The 18041-nt window shown below is 50.0% G+C and overlaps 2 protein-coding genes across 5 annotated transcripts in view; one reads left to right on the top strand and one right to left on the bottom strand.

Annotated features, from left to right (window-relative positions):
* The window catches only part of gas7b (growth arrest-specific 7b), a 33825-nt gene extending 30928 nt beyond the window's left edge, over positions 1-2897 (top strand). Inside the window, exons 12-14 of the mRNA XM_084670949.1 lie at positions 755-834; positions 1117-1215; positions 1349-2897. Of these exons, the coding sequence (XP_084527075.1) occupies positions 755-834; positions 1117-1215; positions 1349-1462 (293 nt within the window). The 3' untranslated portion in view covers positions 1463-2897. The remainder of the gene's footprint in view (positions 1-754; positions 835-1116; positions 1216-1348) is intronic.
* A 355-nt stretch (positions 2898-3252) lies between these two features.
* Positions 3253-18041, bottom strand: part of LOC146260096 (putative uncharacterized protein MYH16) — a 33671-nt gene continuing 18882 nt past the window's right edge. For 3 of the 4 annotated variants that reach the window (XM_084670946.1, XM_084670948.1, XM_084670947.1), the window contains 17 exons: positions 16110-16166; positions 12657-12743; positions 12137-12382; positions 11619-11736; positions 10594-10721; positions 9776-9972; positions 9440-9572; positions 8877-9093; positions 8383-8519; positions 7878-7981; positions 7187-7379; positions 6720-6923; positions 6274-6399; positions 5911-6081; positions 5580-5780; positions 4258-4404; positions 3253-4090 (listed from right to left, as the gene is read on the bottom strand). In XM_084670946.1, coding sequence (XP_084527072.1) covers positions 3938-4090; positions 4258-4404; positions 5580-5780; positions 5911-6081; positions 6274-6399; positions 6720-6923; positions 7187-7379; positions 7878-7981; positions 8383-8519; positions 8877-9093; positions 9440-9572; positions 9776-9972; positions 10594-10721; positions 11619-11736; positions 12137-12382; positions 12657-12743; positions 16110-16166 — 2619 coding nt within the window. In that variant the 3' untranslated portion in view covers positions 3253-3937. The remainder of the gene's footprint in view (positions 4091-4257; positions 4405-5579; positions 5781-5910; positions 6082-6273; positions 6400-6719; positions 6924-7186; positions 7380-7877; positions 7982-8382; positions 8520-8876; positions 9094-9439; positions 9573-9775; positions 9973-10593; positions 10722-11618; positions 11737-12136; positions 12383-12656; positions 12744-16109; positions 16167-18041) is intronic. The other variant, XR_014729601.1, reaches the window with a different exon arrangement.

The following is an 18041-nucleotide window of genomic DNA, read 5'->3' on the forward strand; positions in this document are numbered from 1 at the left end:
ACACAGTCACACCTCTTCCGAAGTGTAAAAGCAATGGGCGAAGTGTAAAAACAGAAACAGTTGTAGGTGATCATAGGGGTGTGTGTGCGTGCATGTGTGAGTGTCTGCACGTGTGTGTGTGTGTGTGTATGTGTTAGTTCTGATATCTATAGAATGAGAGTCAGAGATTAAAGCGGCAAAACATGGCATCTCTCTCTTTCTCTCTCATACACTCACTGCCTCATGCTTCTTGGCAGTAACAGTTGATGTTTGGCACTATATTTCGATGTCTGTCCACCATGGGTTGTTTGTGTTGTAGTAGCCTTGTTGCCGTGGTCCATATGGTCTCTAGTGCCCCCTGCTGGTAAAGTAATTACATTGCCAGAAGTCTTAATTAAAGGTCATTTGAAGGATCGAGCTGTTAGTATATATTTACCTAATTCCAAATTATATACCTAATTTCAAATTATATATATATATATAAATATATATATATTGAAGGTATTTGGAGATTAGGCGCCTTATCAAAATACACCCATGCTTGTAGTTTCATATTAATATGTTTATAGTTATGCAATAGTCTGACATATTTAAGTCGGTGTTTTACCTTTACTCCCATCCTGTTATTTATAATATAATAATGTATTAACTTAACAGACGCTGCTTCTATACAGAGAGGGTATTTCACCTGCAATCTGTAGATCGACAGTCAAATGCCTGAACCACTCAGTTAAACCTATACCTTTTCTAAGCTGTCTAATGTTCTGTGTGACAGGAGATGACCTGATGCGCTGCGTCGACCTCTACAACCAGTCCCAGTCCAAATGGTTTGAGGAGATGGTGACCACCAGCCTGGTATGTAGCTCACAGTCCACACAAGGCCGTTGCTGTTGGCATCATTCATCTGGGTGAACCTGTGCTCCCCATCCAACCTTCTCAAACACGGTCAGACTGCCCTTTGAGATGGACAGGCAGACGTCCGACCACATTGTAATCCCCTCCGCGGCCTTTGGTCACTTCCTCCCCTCCCAGTTTACCCTTGAATCTTTTGATATCATTCAAAGCCTTCTTCCATCACTCCCCTCCCCTTCCCTCCCCCCCCTTCCTCCCTCCCTCCACCACCCCTCCTTCCCCCAGGAGCTGGAGAGACTGGAGGTGGAGCGCGTGGAGATGATCCGACACAACCTGTGTCAGTACACGACGCTACGGCACGAGACAGACATGTTTAACCAAAGTGTGAGTAGTGCTGCGGTCCGTCGGTAGCATGCTGACTCACACACACACACACACACACACACACACATTCCCGCCCACACACACTCACTCTCACACACACAAGCGTGGCTGAGTGATGCTCTTTTGTCTCCAGACCATGGAGCCGGTGGACCAGCTGCTGCAGTGTGTGGACCCAGCCAAAGACAGGGAACTCTGGGTAATGGAGCACAAGACTGGGGAAGTACGGCCGGTCAACATTGAGATCTAACACACATATACGTATACACACACACACACACACATTCCCTCTCCCTCTCTCACATACACACACACACACACACAGGCAAATGAACACACACACACACGTTTACCCACACGTATACACATACATGCACACACACTCTTACGCCCGCACTGAAACACACACAAATATGTGCACACACACACCTTGATCCAGGGAACAGCAGTTCCCCCTGGGGATTTGGAAGACTTCAGGAATCGCCATCCTCCTACCATTGCATTTGACTGATATCAGACCGGAGAGATGGACAACAGACTCCTCACACCTCTGCTGTCACCTGCTAGTGGTCTGAAAACTGAAAGGTCCTGCTTCTGAAGACAGACAGGCAGCAGACCAGAGGACCATATTTGCCGCCACCTTGTGGCCAGTTCAGGCACAGCAGCACTCTCCATGGAATGACTGAACGATAGAAGGAGAATGTCTAGTTCGGCCGGCAGAAGGGAGATGGCCGGGTCCTCTTGTTCTTGGTCTGTCGCCTGATTGGCTGGATGAGAGGGTGTGAGGTTGACCATGGAGGTTTGGGTAGAATATGGCAGCACCAGACAGTATTCACCAGGCCCCGGTTTTTCTACCAGGGCTTCTCTCAGGTGCGCGGGGTGTTTTACACAAACAGCGGAGAGACAGTGTTATTCTTGTACATAGCAAACTGTACACGCTACAGGGCATGTGTCGGGGATGGTCTGTGTTCACTTGTGCTCTGTGGAGTAACTCCATCTCACTTTCACGTGTGCGAAAACACGGCCGATTTATGGTCCAACTGAAACCAGTTCTTGATGATTGCTTTTAACAGCTGCTACTAGTAAACAAATCACAGACAGCATTCCGGAGAATAGCTTTGTTAAGTCTCTATGTAACACATTTAGAGGCCGTATTGTCTGAAAAGCTCAGTTTGAAATGTCACTGGAACACTGTAAACAGAGTGGTGAGGAGAGGTTTTGATGTGAAGCTATGACACGCCATGTTAGTGATCGGCACCATCCTGTTTTACTGTTGTTCTGTTTTGTTGTTATCATTATAAATCAGACAGTTGCACTTTCTGGCCTATGGGGTTTGATGTGAGCTTGTTTTTCTCTATTCTGCCCTTGTTGCTATGGAAGGGGTCTCTGAAACAACACATGATAGGAATGATAAGAAATGACTATTTTATTTAGATTTTTTTCATTGGGTTATAGGGGTATATTTGAGGTCTGTGTTTTACAAGTGAAGGTGTTATATGTAAATACTAGACAGATGTTTATGCTAGGCTGCAGAGTCAAGGTATTATTAGAATGAAGGTGTGAAAGTGTGATATGCTTTAAGGCCAGGACACATAAATATAGTTCACAGAAATGGAGGTACAGATAATATATTCAACTAATTTAGCATTATGCTTATTTTTATACCAAATAAAAAATAACAAGAACTATGCGTGGGTAAACATCTGTGCAAATCAAACAGGATCATTGGGGATTTGTTCACTTGTTAAATCTCATTTTTAAATAGATATGCAAATGTTGCTGTCTAATGGAGCGATGTAAACACACCAGGTAGACATTCTCCTCAAGTCGTGGAGGACTGCACCTGGGGAGATGGATGTTAACTGCTAAATATTTGACATTAATGTTTGGCATTTTTATTATAAATGTAAGCATTTAATGCTCTGACTGTCTATGATTTTACAGTGATTTTACTTTTTCACAAAATAACTGGATGATTTTTTTTCTTTTTGGTCATATGGTTTTGTGTTTTTTTTCCTGACAAAAGACCACACATTGAACTGTAAAGGATGAAAAGTTTTATTTCTCAAAAACATATTTCCACATTCAACAATAAAATGCTCTGGATATGGACTTATTTGTCAGACAATCAGCATTTCAACATTTAGTTTGACAATAGAAATCTAATTTGGTAATCATGAGGAGGGTAACTAACTAGTTTGCACAAAATATTGATGTAGGGATATGGGTGCAAATTTTACATTTTAGTGGAAGAACCTAGTTAAAAAAAAACATGTTTTTTACACACGATATGTGAGCCCTTTTTATTGGAATTAGTAGATTAATGACCCAAATAAGTGGTTTTCTTCAGGTGAAAAGCTTTCCTTCTCATTTCAGCTCTAGCTCATGATTCAGCTGGATCAGGACCTAACAGATATAGAAAGTGTAAAACTGGAAATACAAGAAACTGCTGTGGAAGCTGATATAGCTGGGCCAGGGTCTATGAAACACAATACTGCATAGTGACGAGTCAGCTGTAACAGTCACACCTTCAGTCTTGGCCATCGTGTCATGATGTGTGTGTTTAGTTTGTTGTGATCTATTTGTGTGTGTTTCTTTGTACTTATTTGTGTGTATGTTTGTGTTTTCAATACAGTGTGTGTGTGTGTGTGTTTGTACTTATGTTTGTGTTTATAATATATGTGTGTGTGTGTGGGTGTGTGTGTAGAATGTCTGTGTCAGCATCCTACTCTATCATGAGCTTCTTGAGGGAGTTGAGATAGGCTGGGATGAGGGAGCTGACAGAGTCACCGTCGTCGTTGAGGATCTTCTCACCTCTGCCCTCCGACCCCGCTGAGCTGGGTGACCTCACCACCCCGGGGTAGGGCGTGCTGTAACCCTGGAAACGGCAGCACACACATCAACACCGAGGCATTGCGAACAAACGACACGCTTCTTCGATGGATTCGTTGAATCTATCCGTTTATCTTGCAATGGAGGACGCTCATACGAGTAGAGATTACATTGATTCAATTTGGTTGATTCGATTGGATGGGTTTGACTCACCGAGGAGCAGCCCTTGCTGAAGCTTCCTCTGTTCTTGGTCCTGATCTTGGTGAGAGCCGACTCAGCGATGTCGGCGCGCTCCTCCGCGTCGTCCAGCTCGTGGACTGTCTTGCGGTACTTGGCCAGGTTCATGTTGGCCTGCTCCTCCTGCGTCAAGGACAAGGAGAATGATGTTTCTCTTTAGAAGATGCTTTCATCCAAAGAGACATGAGAGGACGCGAACATGGGATTAGAGATGACTTTTGATGGCTGAAGGGGAGACCTACCGCCCTCTACTGGGAGAGACGGGGAGCGATGGAGAGATGAAGAGAGAGGGAGAGGGAGATGGAGAAATGGAGAAATGAAGAGAGAGGGAGATGGAAAGATGAAGAGAGAGGGAGATGGAGAATAGAAGAGAGAGGGAGATGGAGAATAGAAGAGAGAGGGAGATGGAGAGAGAAAGACAGATGAAAACGTCTGTCATCAACCACTGATCAATCAACAATAATAAAGATTGCAAGTAATGATTACTTCACTACTTTTATGCTGTTTTGAATGTTCTGAATATGGAAACAATGTTTGATCTACACCCTGCTATATTAGCTCATGAGAACATGATCCTTGTTCATGTCCAGGAGAGAAATATCTATGAATGATGTTGCTTATTGCATTGATAAACTGTCATTATGCTGTTTGCTAAAGCTTGCTTTTGCTTGCAAAGCCATAAGTTACAGTAGTTTTTTGTAAGATGTGACAAGCAAATGTCTCTGACACTAGTGTAGGTCTGAGCTCACAATGTTACCGAAGTGTATAATGCAACTTTGAACGAGGAAAATATGAGGAACGTAAAGGTTATTTCTAGGAGCCCAATCTAAAGCCTAAACCAAAGCTATCTAGCACCATGGATGCAGCGTTGTCTGTGCTTGCGATGCTACGTGTGTTGATTGTCACCCCCCTCCCCTATTGTGATGCTATTTAACTGCGAGAGAGTTCGAAAGGGAAAGAGATGGAGAGAGAGGGAGATGGAGAGAGAGACAGAGGGCTACTGTGAGAGAGGAGGGAGCGACAGAGAGACTGGTCTCATACATGAAGACTCTCTAGAAAAGAGACCTTCCAGAGACTAGTTACAGAAAGAGAACGAGAGACTGCCTCCAAGTGTCATCCGTCTCAATGAAGAAAGCCAAGGGAGACCTACCCCCTCCTCTACTGGGAGGGGGCGAGGGAGAGACTGAGGGAGAGACATACATGGAAAATGAGAGAGCGAGTAGAAGAGCGAGCCGAGAGACTTCCCGGAAGTGTCGTCGGGCCCAGCGGAAAAAAGGAGGGCCGAGGGGGAGACCTACCGCCTCCTCAACCTGCCTCTTGTAGGCCTTCATCTTGTTCTGCAGCCTCTCCACCAGGTCCTGCATGCGCTGCTGGTTCTTCTGGTCCTCCTCCGACTGGAACAGCAGCTCCTTCAGACGCCGCTCGTTCTTCCGCAGGCCTTTCACCGTCTCCGCGTGGCGCTTCTGCTCCGAGTCCAGCTCCAGCTCCAGCTCCTTCACCTGCAGGGGCGCACAAACACACACAACACACAACACACAACACACGAATCGAAATGAGTTTATGGATGTGTGTTCCAGAGCTTGTATGGAGTGTATGCAAGCGTGTGTCAGTGTGTGTGTGTGTGTGTACCTTGCCCTCCAGCTTCTGGATGATCTTCTTGCCTCCTTTGAGGGCCATCTGCTCGGCCTCGTCCAGCTTTGCGCCCATGTCCTTCACCTGGGCCTCCAGTCCCTTCTTCACCCTCTCCAGGAGCAGGCTGTGTTCCTGCTCCAGACGCAGCTCCTCAGACACCCGCGCACTCTGGTCAGGGGGGGGGGAGGGAGGGATGGGGAGAGAGACGGGAGACGGGAGACGGGGAAGGGATGTTGCCTGATCAAGAGGGTCGCAGGTTCAAAAGCCCCCCTCCCTCTGTACGATGCTCGGGCAGAAAGGCGTCTGCTGCGTGAACACACAGGAAGGGTCGAGCGGGGGGTGGGGGTGGGGGGGGGTTACCTCACAGCCGGCCTTCTTGACTCTGTCGTTGGCGGCTCTCAGCTCGGTGAGGGCCTCCTCGTGCTCCTGCTGGACGCTCTGCACGTCCACCTCCAGCTTCCTGCGGCCGCTCAGCGCAAACTGGAACTGCGGGAGGGGAGGGGAGGGGAGAAGGGGAGGGGAGAGGAGAGGAGAGGAGAGGAGAGGAGAGAGGAGGAGAGAGGACATGTTTGATGTACAGGTTATAGACAGCATGTTCTTTAATCTCTGAAAATATATCAGCAAGGTGCTAATGAGGAGTCTCTGTATTTAGCGAGATAACCGTAGCCCCGACCACTACTCCAGCCACACACACACGCACACAAAAACACACAAACACATATGCACACACACCCACACAAATAACGAGAGAGAGAAAAAAGTATTGAGTTGTGTTTTCATGCCACCGTCAGGGTTTTCCAGGTCACCTGGGTGTTGAGGTCGTTGTACTTGTCGTTGGTCTCCTGCAGCTCCGTCTCCAGGGCCTTGCGTGCTCGCTCGGCATTCTCCAGCGCCCCGCGCCTCTCTTCCCCCTCGCTGGCCAGCAGGAGGCAGCGGCGCTCCACTGCGGACAGCTCCTCCCTCTGCTCCTCCTGGCCGTGCACCTCCTCCTCCAGCTGAACCTGAAGGTCCTGGAGGAGGAGGAGGAGGGGGAGGTGGAGAAATGGCAAAGAAGAAAGGGGGTCAGCCAAAGTAAGGGGAGAAAGTAAGGTGAGAGAGAGAGAGAGAGAGAGAGAGAGAGAGAGAGAGAGAGAGAGAGAGAGAGAGAGAGAGAGAGAGAGAGAGAGAGAGAGAGAGAGAGAGAGAGAGAGAGAGAGAGAGAGAGAGAGAGAGAGAGAGAGAGAGAGAGAGAGAGAGAGAGAGAGAGAGGAAGAGAGCGAGGAGGCCCTCTCACCTTGATCTGCTGCTGCATCTTCTTGGCGTTCTTGCTGAGCTCGGCGTTGGTCTTGGTCAGCAGGTCGGCCTGCAGCTCCAGCTCGTTCAGCTCGGCCTCCTGCTTCTTCTTCAGCCTGAGGCCCTCGGCGCGCCCCTTCACCTCCACGTCCAGACTGGCCTGCAGGGACTCCAGCGCCCTCTGGTGACTCTTCCTGGTCGTGGAGGAAAAAGGAAAGCGATTGAGGACAAGGAGAGGAAAGAGGAGGACAGGAAAGGGTTTAGGGTTTGTGGGACAAAGGTTCAAGTGCAGTTCTATGGGCATATGTGAAGCCCTCTGTGACATGGGTTGTGTACAAATGCCTCGTGTTTTTCCTCTGCGTGTGTAAAAAGGGCTGTTCAACTAAAATGTTGTTTTCATTTCAAAGTTGATATAGGACAAACTAATGGGACAAGGTCATTAAAAGTCTGTTTAAAACTTACCCATGAGGGGTCCGTGTTAGTCAGCAAGAGGAACAGAGAGATTGAACATTGTAAGATGCGAGTTCAGTGGAAACCTGACGACCATGGTCCTCCACCATTGGGACTTAATGAGGGTTGCGGGGTGAGTTTGGGGGAAGGATGAACAAAACCAGGGGCTGGTTTGCAGGCGTGCGAACGTAAACAGGGATGGGGGTGTTGGAGGGTGAGAACTAGCAGAACTAGGGATGTACCTGGCAGCCTCAAACTCCTCCTCCTTCTCCTGCAGGCGGCGCTCAAGATCTGCTTTAGCCTGGGAGAGCTCCAGCTGCAGACGCAACACCTTGGTCTCCTCCACCTGGGGGGAGACAGAAAGGTAGAGAGAGAGTGAAAGAAGGGGGAGAGGAATGAAGAAGGAGAGCCTGAGGGTCTTGTGTGTAGGTTTAACCTCCCGTCTCCATGGCAGCAGATGGCTGCTATTCCGCCGTTATCTCTGGCTGCGATCTCTGTGCCTGGTAATGCCTGGCTAATCTAGCCTGTCGCTCGAGGGGGGGACCCCCGTGACCCACCTACCCACCCCACTCAACCCCCCCATCCCCCCCCCCCACGTACACACACGTATCTGAGCTGCCAATGCTCTTCATTTCTACACCACACTTCCTGGTCTCTGCATTGCGTGTGCTGTGGAGAATGGTTAATAAGCAGGTCAAAGATCATCAGAGGGCAGGTGACACGCCTGTTCTAACGCAGCCTCCCTACCTCTAGCGCCGCCTCTGACTCCTCCAGCGAGGCCTGCAGCTCGTCCTTCTCCATCTCGATCTTCTTCTTGGCTTTTTGGAGCTCGTGGACACTCTTCCCTCCATCAGAGAGCTGGTCTGTGAGGTCAGCGATCTCCTCTGAAGACACGAGATGACAGAAGAAATGAATGATTTTGATCCTTTTTTTCATTTAACAGACGTTTTTTTTTCAAGATGAGGTATAAGGTCTGGGAAGATATCTGAACCTGTTGTCTTGAAATGCCTTAGCCTACCTCTCCCCCCCCCCCCTACTCTCGAGAGCCAAAATCTAAAAATCTCTCATTGTCATGCTCAATGCGTCGCTTTTGGACCTGTTTAGAACCTGACCAACTGTCCTACACTAGGACCTGCATATAACCAGAACCTCAGGCCTAAATCAACCATTCCTGGACCCGTTTAGAACCCGACCGACTGTCCTACTCTGGGACATCAGGTCTACACCCTGGAGCCCCTCACCCTGGTGGGCCTTGTTCTCCCTGCGCAGCGCCTCTCCCTGCTCCAGCACCTCCTCGTGGGCCGTCTTCAGCTTGAACAGCTCGGTGGCGTGCTGCCGACTCTCCTTCTGACAGCTCTCCACCTCGGCCAGCAGCTCCTCGCAGCGCTGCCGCCAGTCGGCCAGCTGCTTCTCCAGCACGCGCTGCTTCTTGTCCAGGGCCTGGCCACAGGCCCCTGCCTAGGGGGGAGGGAGGGAGGGAGGGAGGGAGGGAGGGAGGGAGGGAGGGAGGGAGGGAGGGAGGGAGGGAGGGAGGGAGGGAGGGAGGGAGGGAGGGAGGGAGGGAGGGAGGGAGGGAGGGAGGGAGGGAGGGAGGGAGGGAGGGAGGGAGGGGGAAGGGGGAGGAGGCAGAGGGGGGAGGGGGGAGGAGGTGGGAGGAGATGTTAAAGCAGGAGGAGGAAGAGGAGGAGGAAAGATGGCGGGAGGCAATGGAGATAAGAACGGCGATCGCTCCGGGAGAAAACGCCCAAAAGCTTTCTCTCTCGTCGCGAGTGCGTGTGCCCCTCCCCTCCCCGCCCCCGCCTACCTTCTCCAGGTCCATGCAGAGCTCCTCCACCTCTCCCTGCAGCCTCTGCTTGGTCTTCTCCATGGACGAGCACTTGGCCTGGGTGGCCTCCACGGCCTCCTCGGCCTCCTGCAGCCTGGAGGCCAGCTTCTTCCTGCATCACACACACACACACACACAAGCATCCACATGGACACACACATATACACACACAAACTCAGACCTATACGCTCACCTCCACGGCGTCCCAGATGTGTGTTTCTGTTTGTGTGTGTGTGTGCGTCTGTGGGCGTGCGCGTGCATGTGTGTGTGTGCGTGAGGGCGTGGGCACGTGTGTCGAGGTGCCCGTGTGCTCACTTGGCCTCCTCCAGCTCGTCCGCGTGCTGGAGGGCCTCTGCCTCCTGCTTGCTCCTCCAGTGCGTGACGTCACTGTTGAGCCGCGACACCAGCCGCTGCAGCTCCAGCTTGCTCTCCTGCTCCTCCTCCAGCTGCTCCTTCAGCACCTCCACCTCTTGCCTCGCAGACGCCAGGGTGCCCCCCAGAGCCTGCTTGGCCTGGGGGAGGGGGGAGGGAGGGAGGGAGGGAGGGAGGGAGGGAGGGAGGGAGGGAGGGAGGGAGGGAGGGAGGGAGGGAGGGAGGGAGGGAGGGAGGGAGGGAGGGAGGGAGGGAGGGAGGGAGGGAGGGAGGGAGGGAGGGAGGGAGGGAGGGGGAGTTGGTCAACATTGGTGTAGAAAGCGTCTTGACAAGATCGCATCCTGGTCTCAAATGCTGAATACAAATATTTTGTGCTAGCTTTGTAGGCCTGAATAAAGTGACACTCGTGCAACAATTTACTCTGATATGTTTGAATGAAATAAGCTACAATGAATACCACATGAATGTTATTTTCCTCTCAGTTAGATATTGTGTATCTTTCTGTGTCTGCCTCTGTTGCTCTCTCTGATAACCCCTAACCTCTAACCCCTAACCTTAACCCCTAACCCCTAACCCCTAACCCCTAACCCCTAACCCCTAACCCCTAACCCATAATGTAACCTTAACCCCCCTAAATCCTCCTACAAACAGAATCTGATGTCGTGGAACTCCAGAAAATCCCACAAGGTCAATTGTTTGTTTGCTTACTAGGGTTGTTTACTATCAAACAAGACTACACTCACACACACACACACACTCACCTTGAGCTCCTCCTCCAGGTGTTTCTTCAGCTCCTCGTGCTGGGAGTGGAGCAGGGTCTTGGAGCGGCCCAGCTGCGTGGTCCTGCTCTCAGCCTCCTCCAGGTGTCTGCTGAGGTCTGCATTCTCCGCTGCCGGGACAGAGACGGCACAGCGGGACCGGTAGTTAACAATGAATGCTGAATGTTCGGCAAGATGAAAGTGAACAACTTGGTGGTGTTCAACCAGACACAAACACTATCTCCGAGAGAGAGAGAGAGAGAGAGAGAGAGAGAGAGAGAGAGAGAGACAGAGAGAGAGAGAGAGAGAGAGAGAGAGACAGAGAGACAGAGAGAGAGAGAGAGAGAGAGAGAGAGAGAGAGAGAGAGAGAGAGAGAGACAGAGAGACAGAGAGAGAGAGAGAGAGAGAGAGAGAGAGAGAGAGAGAGAGAGAGAGAGAGAGAGAGAGAGAGAGAGAGAAAGACATAGAGAGAGATACAGAAAGAGATGCATCGAATGGGACTCAATGAGGAGACGTGTTGGGGATTCTTCTGGCTGTTTCCGTGTTCGTGAGCGCTATTCAAACCAATGAGACAAGACAGGCTCGCTGAGTCCACAGAAGCCTTGAGACTGCTCTTCCCATGAAATACAAGAAGTCTGTCTTTACTCCTCCAAGGACATTTGAGGCCAGCGCTCTGGCAACTTTGAACTGTTTCCAGCGAAGAAAGGATACATGTTACATTTCCTTGTGGGTGATAATCCCATCTGTGTGTCTCCTACTGCTCAGCACTTAATTGCTGGACGGGAAGAGTTATCCTGGCACCTGGCCCACTGGGCCCAACTCAAGGACACAATGTAAGATTTGATTTGTTCCACCAATGCTCTGTTAAAACGTGTTGTGTGTGCCCTTGTGTGTGTGCACGTGCATTCATGTCTGCGGGTGTGTGCGTGTTGGCTGTGTGTGTGCGCGTGTAATTGTGTGTTTGTCGGTGCATGTGTGGGTGAGGGTTGGTGTGTGTGCTTGTTGGTGTGTGTGTGTGTGTGTTTACCTGTGAGTCTGTTGCGGGCCACGTTGACCTCTGTGAGTGCCCTTTGCAGGTCGTCTCCTCTGCAGTGAGCTTCAGACAGCTGGTCCTCCAGCTTCCTCAGCTGGCTGTCTGTGGACACCTGCACACACACACACACACACACACACACATACACACACACACACACATACATACACAAACAGTTCAACTTTCTGTGAACCACAGGAAGTTTTCTCTATTTATGTTACCAAAACCAGATTTGCTTTAGGTCCAGATTAAGGATTTAGAACTAACAGGACATGCTTCTTCATCTAGAGTATTAAGTGTTGCCCCATGGGGGTTCTGACCCCCTTCCGTGACCCCTTCCCAGACCCCTCCCAGACCCCCCTTCCAGACCCCTTCCCAGACCCCCTCTCAGACCCCCCTCCCAGACCCATTGCCAGACCCCCTCCCAGACCCCCTCCCAGACCCCTTCCCAGACCCCTTCCCAGACCCCCTCCGAGACTCCCCCAGACCCCCTCCCAGACCCCCTCCCAGACCTTGGCTTTCTGCAGGCTGTCCAGCGAGGCGGCCAGGTCGTCCACCTCCATCCTCAGGTTGTTCTTGTCCTTCTCCAGCTTGGCCCTGGTCCTCTGCAGCCCCTCACACTGCTCCCCCAGCTCCGCCAGCGCGTCTGCGTGGCGCTTCCTCAGGGTCACCGCCAAGCTCTCCGATTGGACGGACGACTCCTCCAGGTCCCGCCTCAAGCGCTGGAGCTCCGCCTCTCGTTTCTTGTTCACTTCCAACTGTCGGAGAGGGGGTTGGGGGGGGGGTTACACGCAATGATGTTTGTGTGTGTCCATGCTTATGTGTGCGTCTCTTTCTCTGTGTTTGTGTGTGTGTGTGTGTGTGTACAGGATTATATAAGTGTGTGTGTGTGTGTGTGACTGTGTGTGTGTTTGTTGATCCGTGTCTGTTTGCCTTTGTGTGTATACATGTGTCTGTGGGTTTATAGGCATGTGTGTATATGTGTATGTGTGTGTGTGTGTGATGTGTGTATCTATTTGCATTTGTGTGTACCTGAGAGGCGGAGACTCCCCCAGCCTCCTCCAGTCGATCAGTGAGGTCATCCAGCTCTCTGGTCAGGTCAGCTCTCTGTTTCTCCACCTGTCAATCACGCATGTCGCCATGGCGATAGCAATCATAACAGCCCTGATCAACCACAGAGAACAGCTACAGTCTCAAAAAAAACTGGAGCCAAACATGCAGTGAGAAGTGCATCACAGTCTACATAACAATTCTATGTAAAACAACAACAACAAAAACTATAAAAAGTCCATGTATTTTTCAAATGTGGGGTCGGGGCTTGGGTTCAGAGGTAAAAAAATAAAAAAGGTAGGAGGGGGGTGGGGGGTGGGGGGGTTAAACCCTCCATAAATCCTATCTGACTCTCTGGGGAAGATATCAGAGATCTGCTATGATTGACAGACACCAACAGGACGTGACCTCCACAGAGGTTAGAGGTCAGAAGCCTAGCACGTGTCCAATCAGAGCACTGCAGGGGGGCAGCTTCCTGCCACACTGAGCCCAAATATTAGCTATGGGATTGTGTTTCTTGGGAGGGTGGGGAGGGGCTGTGAGGACTTAGACCACACATGGGTTATTGCTGTGGCACTGATTTTAGATATAATGTGATTCAGTTGAAATACATGTAATTCCCTTTTTTGATCCAGAAGGAAAATCTGATAAATTCACATCATTGATAAATAAATCAACTAATAAATGATTTAGAGATAGATACAGAGCAGTACAAGCCAGTTGATATCTATTAGGGTAAACAAAACAAAACAAATGGTGTTTTACAGATGTAAGCAACTCAATGCCATATCACAGTAACATTGATAATGCCCATAGATAATATACCTTTGTAATATAAAAGGGCTTTGGTCAGCACTGCAATGCAAGATTGATGTATATGTTTATAAAAAGGAAAATGTTATTGAAGAAGAACATTTTGTAAGGTTAGTAACAAACGAGGTATAGGAACGTGGAGACTGGAGATCAGCAACACCCAGGCTCAGCCCTCAGAAACCAGTGCTCGCTCGACCCACCATCATCTCCAACTATGTCTAACTTCAAATCCCTCCCTGTAGTTTTTATGGTTATCTTTTTACGGCTGTTCTAAAAAGACTGGCAAACAAAAAAAAGCTGCACTTTCAGTCCTTTGTGGTGGGGATGAGGATGTGTGTGTGTATGTTTCTGTGTGAGTGCGTGTGCATGTGAGTGTGCATGTGTGTCTATGTGTGTATATATGTATGCATGAACATGTGTGTGCATACGAGTGCATAAGTGTGAATGTGTGTGAGTGTATATGTGTGTGTATGTCTGAAAGCATGTGTGAGTGTGTGTGTGTGTGTGTGTCTATGTGTGTGTACCATGGTATTGGTCCCATTACCTCAGGGAAGGTTTCTCAAAGTGAAAACAGACCAGAGAGTGAGGTTCTCCTGTTTTAAACCCTCTGCCCCACCTCCCCTACCCCCCTCTCCCTACTCCTCCAAACAGCCCTCTTCACCTCCAGGCCTCCCCAACCCTCCAGCAAACCTTCCAGCTAACACCTAACCCTCCCTGAAATTTGAAGTGTAAATAAAATGATTTATCATATGGCAACGACAGTACGAGCGCTCTGATTGGCTTATGGGTAGTCACGCCAGCCGCGTATTGACCTCATCGCCGGTCCGTGGTCGGATACTAACTATTACTAACTACTACCACTCGCTATCGCTCTGTTGATACATTCAAGCCTCAGTTTGATATTTCCCGACATGACCTCACTCTCGGTTAGTAAGTAGTTAGTATACTAGTGCAGGTATGAATCCAAATGTGTGTGTTTGTGTGTCTCTGTGTGTGTGTGTGTGTGTGTGTGAGAGAGAGAGAGAGCGTTACGAGCATTCCTCTTGGGAGAAGGTCCAAGGAAAAATCCTAGTGTCACTATCTCCTGATGCTATCTCCTGTATACCTGAACAGATGAACACAACGGGGAGCCTGTTTGCAGCGGAGGTATGTGGGCTTACACGTGTGTGCATGTGCCTGTGGTCTGTGTGTATGTGTGCAGGGGTGAGCATGTGTGGTCATGCATGTGCGTGCATGTGTGTATTGTATGTGTGTGAGTGTGTGTGTGGACCCAGACAGTCCCGGATCTAGATAAACGTATAACATGTCTCTACCTGCCTCTGACGATCCACTGTGGCCTGAAGGACTGGAGAGCAGAGGAGGCAAGAGGTAGGAGGTCGGAGACTCGATCGAGAGAGAGAGAGAGAGAGAGAGAGAGAGAGAGAGAGAGAGAGAGAGAGAGAGAGAGAGAGAGAGAGAGAGAGAGAGAGAGAGAGAGAGAGAGAGAGAGAGAGAGAGAGAGAGAGAGAGAGAGAGAGAGAGAGAGAGAGAGAGAGAGAGAGAGAGAGAGAGAGAGAGAGAGACAAGAGGCAGGAGCTCAGATGGAGTCAGGATGTTGGAGACAGGATCCAGGAGGATGGAGGCAGGGGCCGGAAGCAGGAGGGTTGGGGCGGGAGGACAGAGGCAGAAAACGGGGGTACAGAGTCAGGAGGCAGGCGGCAGGGGATGGAGGCAGGAAACAGAGGTACAGAGGCCGGAGGGTGGAGGCGAGAGGGTTAGGGCAGGGGCACGGGGGCAGGGGGATGGAGGCAGGAAGCAGGAGACACGGTGATGGAGGCAGGAGAGAGAGGTGCAGAGGCAGAAGGGTCGGGGGCAGGAGACAGGGGGAGGCCCCTGCCATTAGGAATACCACCCAGTGAGGTAAGGACGTGTGCAAACACAGCCTCTGGGCTCTGTCACTCCATTCACACCAGGCCCTCGTCTGAAATATGTTCCTTTCCATCTCCTCCGCTCTGCCTAAGGACCTGGGATAGACTCTCTCCTGAATGCACGGCGACGTCAAGAGTCAGCTTTTGAAACAACATGCGTTTCAAATCCTCCAGGACTGGCTTGACAGGGGACTAATCTGGGCGTTTAAACCGGCTCTTTTAGCAACATGGAAACCTCGAGATGCCTTTCAGCACCTCCGCTAAGCTGAAAGGGAAGTGAGGAGAAACGCGCGCTGACCTGCATCTCTTTTCCTCTCGGAGGGGATTAGGAAAAGCAAATGGGCAAATGCATGGGTGTGTGTGTGTGTGTGTGAATGGGGGTTCCTGCTGCCTCTGGGATTGCCATATATGTTAATTAGAACCACCAGGTCTTTGTGTTGTCACAGGTGCCAGTAGTTTGGGGTTACCAGAGAACCAGCATCCACCGACACTCCCCTCTGTTGTGCCCCAGCTACATACTTCACCTGGCATTCTACCTTAGCCCAGATCCGGTCTCCACATCCCAGGCTCCAGGCCCCAGGCCCCAGGCTCCAGGCTCCAGACCCCCAGGATCAAGACCCCCAGGCCCCAGACCCCAGACCCCAGGCCCTGAGCCCTAGACCCCAGGTCAGGTTTGTATCAGCATTAAGGGATTAGAGGATGTGTGGTACCGTACCTTGGTTCTGATGCCTCTCTCAGCCTCCAGCTCCTCCTCCAGCTCCTCAATGCGTGCCTGGAGGAACAGAGAGAGGATACAGACTTTGACTCTATCTTTATTGGGAGAGAGAGAGAGAGAGAGAGAGAGAGAGAGAGAGAGAGAGAGAGAGAGAGAGAGAGAGAGAGGGGGAGATAGAGATGACTGACAAATACATGCACAGTCTCTCAGAACAAAAGAATTCTCAACACTTCCAACCACCCACACAGTCAAGTTCAGCTTTTCTAACTGCGTAACAAAAAGTGTATCTAATAAATACATTATTTTCCACGGATTTCTATGTCAGTCAGCAAACTCCCCGAATCCCCCAGCCCCCTTCCTCGCCCCTCCTGCAATCCTCGTAATCCCCCCAGCCCTCAAACTCAGTCGCCTCGACCCCCTTAAATAATCTGCTCTCCCAGGCCGTGTGGTGAGGCATGCGGCTCGATCTGCTTTCTCTTAGCAGGCATTTTTTCCTCAGGTGGCAATTTAGAGCAGGAATGTTTGTGGCCACCCTCATTATCTGTGGCAGGACCCAGGGCTGGGTTCGGCAGGGTCGACCGGCACAACGCCACTAAATCCGCTTTTTGCAACCACTTTTTATTCTCTGTTGTTCATTTTACGGCTGTTTGGAATCTAGAGGGTGTTGTGCAGGACAGCTCTGTGGGCTGATACCGTGGGCTGGTACTGGTACTGTGACTGTGTGTTTTCACCTGACAATTTCAGTTAACAAATGTGATATCACATCAGTATAGCACATTTTCACACACACAACAGCTATAAGTATATCTCACCATATCATTCTATAGTCATAATAATGAATAATAAACCATAGTGAAATATAACAGCTTGTTGCATATTACCAACTATGACAGTAGTAATAGTTTTGTTAAATATTTACAAAAATGAATCTATTGGACTCCCCCCCCCCCCAAAACAGGTACAACCTGTGTTTACAAAGAAGGCAACTAGATTATAGCCTGTCTGCATCTTAACTCATTTCCTCAACAGTTGATTTGTGCTCTGAGCAGCTTTTGCCCTTATGACACCAGTTTATTGCTGTAGTTTTCCAACATTGCACGGTGTCATGTTAGAGCATATCTCCCGCTCTATCTTGTCTCCACGTCAGGAAGTGTGTCTTAACACACAAGCCCGGGGACATCACAAAATGACAAGAACACGTAACCCTGACAGCCCAACGAACGGACTGACGACTCTCTCACAAACCGCACAACACAAGACTTGAGGGGAAACGAGCGAGCACAGTCTCAACGAACACAGACGCCTCGAACAAACATCTCCCCTCTCACCGTAACATCATCTATGTTATTGTAGCTCATTCAAGACCGGAGGGTTCAACAATGCCCGACAGGTGGTGGTTCAACACCTTTAAAAATCCCTTGCATGGTATTCCCGACTCCAGACCACAGCTAAGACCCATGAGACCCATAACAGCGAAGAGATAAGATGCAGTCTCCAGTCTGGTTATGCACACAAACGCTTCTAGAACGGTACCAGCCCACACGCAAAGCATGCAGCAAATCTGCGCATGAAAAAGAGAGTGCGAGATAAGAAGACAGGGAGAATAGAAGCGCGAGAGAGAGGGGAATAGAGGAGGTAGATCAACTCACATGCCAGCGTAGGACCTCAGCAGAGAGAACAGCCATGGTGAGGCAGCAACAGTCCAACTGACTGACTGCCTGTCCCCCCGCACACACACACACACACTCAAACACACACACACACATTCTGAAGCGCTTCAGTCAGCCGATCCCCTCCGGCGTTTAACTCTCCACACCCCTTTGTGCAGACACACACACACACACACAATATCTCTCTCACACATATAATACACTCACAGGTCCACACGCACCTATACACAATATCTCTCTCACACACACACACACACACACA

This window comes from Hypomesus nipponensis, chromosome 13 (assembly GCF_054491055.1).
Source record: "Hypomesus nipponensis isolate SF chromosome 13, ASM5449105v1, whole genome shotgun sequence".
Lineage (NCBI taxonomy): Eukaryota > Metazoa > Chordata > Actinopteri > Osmeriformes > Osmeridae > Hypomesus > Hypomesus nipponensis.